General features: G+C 43.7%; 1 protein-coding gene across 2 annotated transcripts in view; it reads right to left on the reverse strand.

Moving 5' to 3' along the window:
- Nucleotides 1–1,034: 1,034 nt before the first annotated feature.
- Nucleotides 1,035–13,260, reverse strand: part of LOC114661898 (synaptogyrin-1-like) — a 75,107-nt gene continuing 62,881 nt past the window's right edge. Inside the window, exons 3-4 of one of the 2 annotated variants that reach the window (XM_028815125.2) lie at nucleotides 6,943–7,088; nucleotides 1,035–3,629 (exon numbers count right to left, since the gene is read on the reverse strand). In XM_028815125.2, the coding sequence (XP_028670958.1) occupies nucleotides 3,411–3,629; nucleotides 6,943–7,088 (365 nt within the window). In that variant the 3' untranslated portion in view covers nucleotides 1,035–3,410. Of the gene's footprint in view, nucleotides 3,630–5,695; nucleotides 6,790–6,942; nucleotides 7,089–13,260 lie in introns of those variants that run through there. The other variant, XM_028815126.2, reaches the window with a different exon arrangement.

A 13,260-nucleotide genomic window follows, 5' to 3' on the forward strand; every position in this document is an offset into this window, starting at 1 on the left:
CGCCATTTTCTGGCTTGGGCAACGACTTGCCTACCCAGCCCATCCACTTAGCACTCGCCCGAGTTTTTCTTTTGTTTGTTTTTGGACAATGAAACAGATGACCTAGTTGGCATCCCAACATTTCTTGGAGTCTCGAGGCTGTCATCCCTACACTCGATCACACAGCTTATATAAGCGAATATGTTAGGAACAACCTATTAGGCCTGTGGTAGAATCTGATGGTTAAAGGAGAAGAGATTTTTCATTGAACATTTTTATGGGAGAAGCTTTACTAGTTGAAGGACGCCCTCACCTCTTGTCTGCTGGTTCGACATTGCTGTCCAGTGCAATATGACGTGTGTTGTTGTGTTACCCAGAAACTGCGGCCTGTTCTGACTGATAAGTAGGATGCAGTCCTGTTTTCTTCTACCTATCCGTACCTCAGCTCTCATGATGGCACCTGGGTACACACAACTCTCTTAAACACTGAATCCTATTATAAAACGTTGTTACATAATGGGTGGTGGCTGCTAACTAACACAATGCATAATAAGTTATAAGTTTAAAAGGACCCTTCCAGTGCTTTTATGAAGAGTATGGACTCTCTCCAGTAAATCCCTAACCCTAACCTTAATTTTCATCACAATTCCAGTAGGGCCCACTGGATACCTGATTAGCCTGCGTATACCAAAATGAATCAAAACAAGCACAGCAAACCTTATTCTGTTAAGCTAAACTGGGAAGAAATGTGTTCCCATGTTGGGTGACCCTAATAAGGAACCTCCCCCCTACCAGCAGGGGTACACCCACAGAAGAGAGTTGGAAACTTCTGCACTGCCTGTGAATACACTGTCCCAGTGTGGTATCCTGACAAATTTCAAAGGTCAGCTGACACCATGCTTGGCATCTTGCATTGTCTGTAATGGCCTATGAAGCAAAGGTGGGAATCATTTTTCCAGTTATATAAGGAGAAGATCTATAAAATATATATTGTACAGCAAACAAAACGGTAGGATTCATAATGAGACTTAAAAACTTTTCTGATGGTGGAACACAGTGTTTCAAAATTTTTTCAGAAACCAAAAATGATATAAATGGAGACAGCAACTGGGATGTAGGAGATTCAATATGGAGAAAAAAATATTTGGTAATTTGATAGAATTTCTCGGTGGCTTTAAGTGATGTCCTGCTTAATCCAATTCATGGTCACGGGGTGTTAAGTGCTGTCCCAGCAGGAAACAACAGATCTGGACCAATTATATTCACTTGTACTTGTATTCACACTCGGGGGACCAATTTGGAATCATGTATTAATCCAATCTGCACGTCTTTTGGGGTGTGGGAGGAAAACCCTTGCAGCTACAAAGAAATGGGGATTCAAAACCTGGATGGTGAATCTGTGAGGCAGCATTGCTTACTACTCCACCACTGTGTTACCCAGACATATGTGATATCAGAGGTAGTAAATGAAATATATTACTATTAAAATTATTAATTTGAATTTTCCCATCTCACAAAATTGGTGTTAGCAGTGGGATATGTGAAATATTTCCAGAAGAAAAACAAAGATTTGCAAGTGGTGCATTAGCATAAAAAATGGTATTAGATGATATATAGAAGGTATATTGCCAGCACTGGCAATGAATAAACTACAAACGGGGAAAATAGTGGGGTTAGGAGTGAGATGCATAAAATCCTCATGGAGGAAAAGAAAACCTATCCCAAGTGGGACATAGTGAAAACTGCTACAAGAAGTAAATGGATTTAGCACTGGGAAAATAAAAATCCTTAATGAGAAAAAAGGTTTGGTTTGGACATGTGCAGAGGAGAGATGCTGGGTATGTTGGAAAAAGGACGTTAAAAATGGAGCTGCCAGGTAAGAGGAAGGCCCAAGAGAAGGTTTATGGATGTGGTGAGAGAGGACATGCAGGTGATGGGTTTGACAGAACAAGATGACGAGGACAGGAAGATACAGAACAAGATGATCCACTGTGGCGACCCCTAATGGGAGCAGCCAAAAGAAGAAGAAGAAAAGGTGGCAATAGTGGGATGCATAATGTGCTATACAGAGAGTTGGCATGAATGGCAGGATACTTGAACTCCTCAATGGTGCAGAAAAGTGTTAGTGGTAAGACACATTACATTCTATATGAAGAAAATGATGTTTGCAGTCCATCTATTTAAAATAGCCATCATGGACTTGGACAGGTTGGCATGTCTTTCATGGAATCCTATGTGAAGGAAATGGTGAGGATGTCATGGGAGGGACACACAGGAATGTTAAAAATGAAATCCCATGTGAAGGAAAAGATGAGAATGGTGGGCTACATTAACTCCTCAATGGATTTCAGTTGATTGCTGGTGGGTTACTTCATATAATGAATAAAGCAAAATGCTACAACATATGGGATGCACAAATTAGACAAAAATCATAATTGTAAAGAATGGTGTATAAAAAAAAGTTAAAAGTGGGGTATACAACAGGGTTAAATAATTATGGAGTCATGATGTAAATTATAGGATAGACAAATTACTCACTAAATTCAAACATGGTGTCAGTAGTGGGATACCTGAAATTGTCAAAGAAGCAAACAGTAGCACTGGTTGGCTAAATTGCTAGTCATCAACCCCTAATGAAAGCAGCCACCAACCATTAAGTTTTTAAATGTTGTTTTGCAAAATAAAACAAAATAACATGCAGTATTTTTTTCTCTTCTTGTAGTCATTTCTGCAAAGGAAAACACACAAAGTCTTGTCATTAGATAGTGGACTAAGCCTACCCAGGTGTATCATTTCCATCAGGACAATCACAACCCCCTCACACTTCCAAGGGCCCCCTGCTGACCATTGTCTGGTAGCTGTCAGCTAGCAGCCATGCCACATCGCCGATAACTACACATAAATATATCCTCTCCGTAAGAAACAACTGCACAGAGTACGTCTGGCTCTTCCAAATGGACCCTTGGTGTATTCCTCCTCCAGGAGGCTGCCCTGCGGCCCCACATACAACCAGTCCAAACTGGTTCTAAATCAATTGAGAGAGGGGTGGCTTCTCCTGAGTTTAAGAGCCCGTGCTGTGTATTCTGACTGGCTGCCTAAGCAGGAAATCCAGATAATGATGTCAGCCTGCCCCTCCCCTGACTCCGCCTCCCCCTTGTAGGGTCGAGTGGTTGAGCTGGACCTCACGAATAAAAATGACTCAAACCTGTTCACTCAGTTGGCTTCTCAACTTCAAGTCAGTTGCCTGACCTTGAATGGCAGGAAAATGGAGAGGGTGGGGGGCAATTTAACTAGGGGGGGGCGGCAGGGAGGGGGTTGTGCTTTATTAGTGGCTGATGGAAATAACACACACCTGTACACACAGCCCCATTTGCCCCCCACTGACGTCCATTAGGTCTTCCTCCATCTTTCCCCCTACCCTTTGTGCAATGTTAGTATCCTTGGCTCTGGTAGCCAGAAGAGCCATCGTAGGCATCCGAGGAAGTCTGCTGGTAGGGAGTGCTGTTGGGTGGGCTGTCCAGCCCGTCTCCTCCAGTGTAGTTGCTGTAGGGCACTGATGCATCTTGACTGGGATCCGTGTAGTCTTGAGAAAACAGGGCTGAATCTGCTCCAAGCCGGTATCTCTGGAATGCTAGGAATGACTGGGCGGCCTTTACAGTGAGGGGTGGAGGCAGGCATGGTTTAAAATGGGGGGGAGCAGAAAGCCATGATTAAAGAATTAAAGAAGGGAGACAAGCAGACAGATGGGTGTGATTGAGAGAGAGAGTAAAGATGGATGAGGTTTCACCAAAAGGTGTAAGTCGGAGGGAGAGGGGACAGTGCCGTTATGGAGATACCAAAGAGGGAAGTTATAGCAGGAGTTACACAAAACCAGAAGGAAGTAGAAGTGGTGAGTGAGAAACCAAAAAGAGAATGTGGGACAAGGGGACAGAGAACATTTAATATGTTTAAGAAACAAGTGAAGAAAGAGAATAACACAGCAAACAATCAGAGAGTATCAGGAAATGGAAGAAGGTGTTGCAAAGATGGAGGGAAACCAAGAAGGTACAGCAAGCATATGATGGGTTACATCAAAAAGAAAGGGATGGGAAGTTGGTTAGCAAATACAGGGTATGTCATAAAATGGGCGTGTTCAGCACAGCAGATGGTTGAAGAGCATATCAGAATGAGACAGAATATGCCATAACAAGGGAAAGAAGACATTTTATGGAAAGGGGAAACAAATACCAGAGTGAAAAAGGTTCATGGCAATATGGTGGAGGACCAACGTTACATGGTGAAAATGAAAAATCACAACAACAGAAGGTGTTGAAGAAGAGCAAAGGAGGAGGGTATGGTAGACATAGGGAGGTTTACAGCAGAAGGATGAGCAGAGGGTTGAAGAAAAGAAAGAACAAGAATGGGTGAAGGTTTCGAAGAGGAGTTTAGGGGGTGAGAGTTGTAGCAAGAGATCAGGAATGGTAAACCAGTATAAAGAATTAGCAAAGGAAAGAGAGGTGAGGGTTGTAGAATAAGTTTTTGGGAGTGAGTGGAAGCATGAAGGCAGTGACAAGACAAGACAAGAATGGGGTAAGCAGTTTGGATTGACATTGAAATGTCAGGGATCGTGAGGATCAGAGTTCACACATAAAAAGAATAAGAGAAAACGAAGAAGAAGAAGGTTGGGGAGGGAGAGAAAACAAAGAAGACACAAAGCAGTTTGATTAGCGTCCTTAATTAATCACATTAGTCTGCTTTAGCCAAAGTGTCAGCATTCATTAGTGCAAAGATCTTAAGGCAAATCCCACTCTTTCATTGCTTGCCCTCTAACCTCTTGTTCCTACCTGCTGGAAGCAAATCCTCCACAGAATAATTGGCAGTTTTCGGGAGAAGAGCATATAGGGTGTCAGGAGTGGTGGGTATTTAATTCATACATGTAAATCAACGCTGGGGTAGGCAGAGCGATTGTACCATCTGCTTTACTGGTAATCTCGATTTAGTTGCGTTTCTGGGAGGAGAACGGTGAGAGGATGTAGAAGAAGTGACTTTAACTCAGGATTACATTTGGAAACCCTCAAATTCTAATCCCACGCAGCCCAAAGATTATCAATTCAAATTGCCGGCTCCAACCCCATGGTGTGACTTCATGTCCTTCATGATATGATTTGTAAACAGTTGTCCCATCTCCTGCACTTATAAGCCACCTTAGAGGAAGCTATCAGCCAGATATTTAATAATAAATACACAGGAGGTGAGCAAAACTCTGAGGCTGTGTCCGGTTTATGCCAACGTCACGTTACATGCAAAACTTGACGACTGCAGATTGCCGATCTCGGCGCCGGAGGATGCCAGATTATGAGGCTGGGTAACAACTTGCCAGCACAGTTTCACATTTCTAATGTATCGCGGGCTCTCCCCTTTTTCTGCAAGTCAATAACGTGCCACTTGATGGAGCTGTTGCCCATGCGAAGGGTTGTCCCGTTTCAGCCAGGGTTCCTCCCCTGACTGGGGTTCATGAATCTCATTCATGTTTATTTTGTTGATTATTTAAACTAATGGTGTTGATTATTATTTGTGGGACCATGTAGACAAAGGGTTGTGTGACTTAAATGAAAGTCTACAATGTGCACTTTAATCTCGTCAGAATCAAGGATTATGACGGGCCCTGTATAATACTACATATGCTTTAATGGCTTTGTAGTGCTGGACCCCCGTAAAGAGTCTGGACACAAGAAGAGGAGAACAATAAGGATTCATTTATTATTATAACAGTCACACATGACAGAATGATCAGGATAAGACGAGAGCTTTAATACTGGTAACCCTGGGTTGAGACAATGTCAGACATTTTTTCCAGCAAGTAACTGGAATTTTCGGTTTCTCCCAATGGGTTCATAAGACCTTTAGCCCTCCGCTAACTCTGGAGAGGCGATTTCTTATTGGTCAGCAATAAATCCTTCAACAATTCAATATATGATGGAAAAAGGCAAATATACCCCTCAGATATCATTTTTGTTAGGGGGTCCCCCATTAATGTTAATCCCCCGACCCACAACCTTCAATGTCTGCATTGCTGTATGTCCCAGTAAAACGAAAGCCTTTTCTCAATGCCTCAGTCTAGGAAGTTTTCTCACTAGCTTAATGCTGAATGTAACGGGGATAAAATTTTTCCCTGACATATTCTATGATATTTATATCCTGAGCTATTTTTGGGAAGGGTTGCCGTATGGATTATGTAACATAAAATCTATTTGTAGCCCCTCAGCCAGGACCAGTCGTCATCATTTTGCCCTCCACAAGACAAGCGTCTTCATGGTATAATATTAAGGGTTTGGGCTCACGTGGTATTTGCTCTTTAAATAATGAGAACAAAGAGCTGCAAATCAAATCAGTACACAATTTACATTGTTAAGGGGGCATCAGGGGGGGGTTCTAAGGTTATCATTGAAAAAATATAACAGACAGTAACAGAAAGGAGCGCAAAGCACAGAGAAATTTCCAGATAAAGCAGCAGCATTGTGTTGAACAAGAACCTCGGTGTGGTCTGTGCCCTAAATTCTTCTCCCCTTCAATTCACTTTACACCCCACGTTATATGGTGGGAGGTGGGCAGACGGTCCAACAACACTCACTCACATACAGTACATCCACACCACTGCTCTTTTCGTCTTTTCGTTAAAGTCGGGCCTGGTCCACACCAAGGTGTCAAACTGGAGAGGGGAAAGGGGTGATGGTTAAGTCATCAGGGGGCCGCCTGAGGGAAAAGTTTATTGTACTCTTCCTCAAAAGTAATATTCTGTAGTTTCTCTACAGCCATGTAGGTTTGGACTCCCTGAAAGAACAAAAAATAAATACATAAAGAGAAAAAATATGTGGAATGCAATTATAGGTCTAGTGCGCTGGTGGTGGGACAACCTGGCAGTGATTAGGAGCAGGATAGGGTTGGGGTGTATAATGAGAAGGGTAGCAAAGGAATAGGACTTACCCAGGTGAAGATGGAGAAGAAGGCAAATGCGATGGCGGCCCGTGCTGCGTCGGCTCCTTCATTCAAAGGGTTGTCTTCTCGTTTGGATACCTGCCACTGGTTGGTCAGGAAGCAGAAGCCCACAAACCACATAAATGACCAGAAAGCTGCAGATGGGTAGGAGAGATGAGAGGAAGAAGAAGAAGAGAGCAGGGGGGGAAAAATTAGGAGTATTCCCATTTAGTTTTCTCAATCTGATGAAGGCCCAAACCTCATCGAAGCACAGTCTAACTTAACTGGACTTCTCACCTGGGATTGGTTCCTCACGCTTTGTAAAAAATGGCCTTCAGCTTGGAGGTGTGTAACCACTGGTGCACCATGGAGGCATTCTACCATGTGGATGTTTGATAAGGAAGTGGGCACAAAGTTGGGTTTTATTTGTGGTTTGGAACGGTGCATTTTAGGCTACGTCCACACTGCAAATTTTTTTTTTTGCTATTCATTTCCATTTTTGCCTTTCATCGACATAACCCATTTCCCATTGGAATTAAAAAAATCATAAAAAGAGATCTCCTTAATATCTTTTTGGTTTCTGCTTGACAACGATAAGATCATAAAAGACATGCTTTTTTGACTCCTGCTTCTCAGATGTTTCTCCTAAGACAAAATACCCCAATGTTCTCACAAGGGTCTCCTCTGGAGTTTCAAAGATCTCTGAAAAGTCACACTATGGGCTCAGATTTTCCATATAATGTATTTTGTTGGCAATTTGAATGTACTTGCATTGTGTGCTTAGTAATAAATGGTGAAATGTAAGGCCAGTAGTTATAAAACACTTTACTATGATTGTAAATCTGCAGTCTTTGCTTCTGAATCATACCTGTCACACACGAGCGCATGGGAGGCAGTCAAAGGACTTACAGTGCATCTGGAAAGTATTCACAGCGCATCACTTTCTCCACATTTTGTTATGTTACAGCCTTATTCCAAAATGGATTCAATTCATTTTTTTCCTCAGAATTCCACACACAACACCCCATAATGACAACGTGAAAAAAGTTTACTTGAGGTTTTTGCAAATTTATTAAAAATAAAAAAATTGAGAAAGCACATGTACATAAGTATTCACAGCCTTTGCCGTGAAGCTCAAAATTGAGCTCAGGTGCATCCGGTTTCCCCAGATCATCCTTGAGATGTTTCTGCAGCTTAATTGGAGTCCACCTGTGGTAAATTCAGTTGATTGGACATGATTTGGAAAGGCACACACTGTCTATATAAGGTTCAACAGCTGACAGTTCATGTCAGAGCACAAACCAAGCATGAAGTCAATGGAATTGTCTGTAGACCTCTGAGACAGGATTGTCTCGAGGCACAAATCTGGAGCTGGCCGGCCATCTAAACTGAGCGATCAGGGGAGAAGGGCCTTAGTCAGGGAGGTGACCAAGAACCCGATGGTCACTCTGTCAGAGCTCCAGAGGTCCTCTGTGGAGAGAGGAGAACCTTCCAGAAGGACAACCATCTCTGCAGCAATCCACCAATCAGGCGTGTATGGTAAAGTGGCCAGACAGAAGCCACTCCTTAGTAAAAGGCATATGGCAGCCCACCTGGAGTTTGCCAAAAGGCACCTGCAGGACTCTCAGACCATGAGAAAGAAAATTCTCTGGTCTGATGAGACAAAGATTGAACTCTTTGGTGTGAATGCCAGGTGTCACGTTTGGAGGAAACCAGGCACCACTCATCACCAGGCTAATACCATCCCTGCAGTGAAGCATGGTGGTGGCAGCATCATGCTGTGGGGATGTTTTCAGCGGCAGGAACTGGGAGACTAGTCAGGATAAAGGGAAAGATGACTGCAGCAATGTACAGAGACATCCTGGATGAAAACCTGCTCCAGAGCGCTCTTGACCTCAGACTCAGGTTCATCTTTCAGCAGGACAACGACCCTAAGCACACAGCCAAGATATCAAAAGAGTGGCTTCAGGACAACTCTGTGAATGTCCTTGAGTGGCCCAGCCAGAGCCCAGACTTGAATCCGATTGAACATCTCTGGAGAGATCGTAAAATGGCTGTGCACCGACGCTTCCCATCCAACCTGATGGAGCTTGAGAGGTGCTGCAAAGAGGAATGGGCAAGACTGGCAAAGGATAAGTGTGCCAAACTTATGGCATCGTATTCAACAAGACTTGAGGCTGTAATTGCTGCCAAAGGTGCATCGACAAAGTATTGAGCAAAGGCTGTGAATACTTATGTACATGGGATTTCTCAGTTTTTTTATTTTTAATAAATTTGCAAAAACCTCAAGTAAACTTTTTTCACATTGTCATTATGGGGTGTTGTGTGTAGAATTCTGAGGAAAAAAATGAATTTAATCCATTTTGGAATAAGGCTGTAACATAACAAAATGTGCAAAAAGTGATGCACTGTGAATACTTTCCGGATGCACTGTAACTGAGTCAGTGCTCTTCTAAAGACCATCAGAAAGAACAAACCAACTGAAGTTCAAACAGCTTCCACCTCCCCGTCCAGACCACGCCCTCCTACTGACCTCACTTCCGCCAGTTCCCTTGCGTTTTCCTGCCCACCGCCTATAAAAGACCACCCGCTTCACCTTTCCCCTTAATCCCGTTTTGGACTCGGTCCTTTGTGACTACTTTGTTGCTACTCACTCTTGCGTTGTTGGTGTATGAATATACGAGGTGGATCCCCCAAATCTTTTTCTGCTTTTGCCTCCATTGTTACAGCTATTAGTCGCTTTAATTTTTATTGCTGTTCACCAATTAAGTTCCACTCAATCTGAAAAACAAAGGCAGGCAGTGTGGCATAGTGGTTAAGACTTTGGGCTTCATACCCTGAGATTGTGTGTTTTGAAATCCCACTTCTAACACCAAAGCAAGTTACTTTATCTGCCTGTGTTCTAAGGGAAATGTAACCAATCGTATCTAAAATGTTGTAAGTCACCTCAGATAAAGGCATCAGTCCCATCATAAGTAAAAAAAATGAAGTCTTTTGAAGACTAGAAAGAGATCTCACAAAAAAAACAGCATGCTTTTCAAACCAAATCTTCAATTTTGACTGCTTTTGCCTCAGTTGTATCTCAGGTCTCCTTTTTGTCTGAAGCCGTTTCTCCTAAGGGATTTTAGGAGAAACATCTGTGACAAAGTTGATTTTTAAATTAAACATAAATGAGAATTCTCTTTTAAGTTTTGTGAACCATCAGAGATCAACCTTTGAAAAGTAAACTTTTCCGATGGGTTTCAAGTCCCCCAGAAAATGGAGATCCATATAGTGCTGGAAAAGCTGAAGTGTGGATGGGAGAAGATGAAGCTTTAATTTTAATCACACTCTGATTGGCTCACACATTTCATGTGATTGGATCCTGCTCATTACAAAGTCTCATTCCCTGATTGGCCAACACAGTAAACATAGTGGAGTTTCTTTACATGGTGCTTGTTGGGCAGATTAATCGACACCTCTTATCTCTTGCGGCCGACTATAAAATGTGGAAAAATTTTTGCGGGGTTCTGTCTTGGAGTTACTCTCCACGTAGGAATGTTGCAGTGTGGATGGGTAAAAACGTAGACTTTCCAAAACATAGAGAGCTCTGATTGGTTTGTGCTTATTACATAGCCTGATTTACTGCTGTTGTCCAGCGTTTGTCTCCATAGACACCCATTCTCTCATAAACTTTGTGATCTTCATTTTTCATGGAAACATGAGATTAAAAATGTTTCTCGGTAATTGCTACAGACTAGAAGGTGTAAGTAACATATAAAAAAAATAGTTTTGGGTATTCTGTTAATGCCAATCCAGATTAGGGTGTTGGAAGAGAGGGGTAGCCATTTTCCTCCCAAAATACTGAAGGCCAGGACTTAAATGTTGCATGCTACTATGTGTCCTACACGTGTGTGACTAATTCTAATTTTAATTATTAGTTGCCGTATATACTCGCTGTGGAGAACCAGCCCGGACACAAACAGGCAGACACCGTAAGTCCAAAAACACCCACGTTTATCTATATACTGTATATAATTCACTAAGCCATCAGCGAGCAAGACACCCATGGAGCATGCAGGACGGAGCCATGCACACCAACTCTAAGACCATTGGATACGACGACAACTCGCAGAGCCATGCCCACCAACTCGGACGCAGCAACTCACAAAACACGGCGTCATTGGATATGACAACAACTCGTAGAGCCACGCCCACCAACTCAGACGGAGCAACTCACAAAACAGGGTGTCATTCACGTTCGTCTCTGCTACACTCCACATGCACCTCTGAGCTACGTTGACTTTTCATTATTCTTTTCGGTTACGACGCATGACCAAGTCCACCATTGCAAACTGTTTTACACGCCATGGTCTTAGAGTTGGTGGATGGGTCTCCGTGAGTTGCTCTTGCGAGCGGGCACATGACCAGGCGGTATGTATGCTTCGAGAATGAGGGTGGATGCAGCAGGACCATCTAAAAAGAGGCATGTTTGTCATGGATGTGAATCGCTGTATGCAGCGTGGGCACATGACAAGGCAGTGTGTATGCTTTGAGAACGAGGGTGGACGAGGCAGGACCATCTAAGAAGAAACATGTTTGTTGCAGATATGAATCGCTGTATGCGGCGTGTAAAACAGTTTGTCGCGGATGTGAATTGCTGTATGCAGCGTGTAAAACAGTTTGCGAGGGGTATCCCATGGTCTTACAGTTGGTGGGCGGGTCTCTGTGAGTTGCTCTTGCGAGCGGGCACATGAACGGGCAGTGTGTATGCTTCGAGTGCGAGGGTGGACGCGACAGGACCATCTAAGAAAAATCATGTTTGTCGCGGATGTGAATCGCTGTATGCAGCGTGTAAAACTATTTGTTTGTCATGGAAGTGAATCGCTGAATGAGCGTGCGACGGTGGTCCTCCAGTTGTCAGTCACGGACAATTGTATGTTGACCTCTCCAGAATTCCATCTTTTCATTCACCTACAGTTGTATCCTCAAACCCACCCCATTTGGACAACTGTGTCTTTCAGGAAGTGTTCACCCATCAATACATAATTATATGGCGTATGCTACTCCGCGGGTTGGCTAGTTTACAATAAAACTGTCCCACACACCACAAAGTGCCCCTGCACCAATCACCCTTCTCAAGTCCGGACCTCTCAATGGTCCGTCTTTCCTTCACCGTCTCCACTCCTCTCCTCCGAGCTTCGTTGTCTTCCACCCAACTCCGGCTCACGACTGGAGGGAGGCGGCCCATTTTATTCCCACCCGGATGTGCTCCAGGTGCCCCCTGATGAGCTTCCTGCGGCACTTCCTGGTGTAGCGGAAGTGACGCACAAGCACCCGGAAGTACTCAGGGTGTTCCTGGTAATTCTTCCGCCAGCACCTCCAGATGTGGCGGAAGGGTTGACGTCCAGGGTTGCTTACTCGTCCGGGCGCCCCCTGGCAGTGGCCATGGACCCCTATAGGGTTGAGCTTCCATGCTCGATTCCCGTGGCCCCCATACAAACCAGGGTGGCTGCCCTTTTGTGGTCCGAGGGAGGCATAGACCCTCTCTCGGGTCCTTCTAGGCGTTACGGCTGGGCACAACCCCCAGCCGCCCGCCACATCGCATATAAGTCAGGTCTTAAAACCCGAAAAATCGATCATAAAATCAGACCCTGACTTATGAGCCCGTTCAAAAATCCGACACTTCATTTTTTTTTTTTTCACATCTTCTTGCCTCCTCCAATCTTGCACCAGTTTCTCAGACGCGTCGAATTTTGTTGCAGCAGCGCAGTCACCAATTTCTTTTGCCACTTCAACAACTTTTAATTTAAAACCAGGTTCATATTTTCTTCTGATCAAACACTCCATCGCAGATAAGGGATGTGTTTCCGTAAGAGGCATTAGCTCTCTGGAAATGTGTTCTTTTCAATTGCAGCGTTTTAATAACCTGAATTTAAATAAAAAAGTATTATCCCGCCCAGCATGCAAAATAACGGTTACAAGCTTACACGACAAGTTAGGATAATTCTAGCTCTTTATTGACGGTTTCACGTGGCATTACAAACAGGACGCTTATGACAGACATATCAAGCCGTGGGTCTCTTGATCTGTGCAGTCTGTCATTTTTCGTTGCCAAGCTGAAAGGATTTTAGCCGGACAGAAGACATAATCTTCTGCTCGGCCTCAGACGGAAGACATACTCTTCCTCCCGGAAGCTTCAAAGTGTTGGTCGTTGGTCCATCCTTTTATTTTGGTTGTTCCAAGTGCAGGGTGCGTTTCTCTGGTTCCAAACAAGGACAGGAAGGATTCCAGCCCCACCTTCAAAAAATACAGGAACAGCACAATGCCTACATACAGTTCTCATTC

This window comes from Erpetoichthys calabaricus, chromosome 12, assembly GCF_900747795.2.
Source record: "Erpetoichthys calabaricus chromosome 12, fErpCal1.3, whole genome shotgun sequence".
In the NCBI taxonomy this organism is placed as follows: domain Eukaryota; kingdom Metazoa; phylum Chordata; class Cladistia; order Polypteriformes; family Polypteridae; genus Erpetoichthys; species Erpetoichthys calabaricus.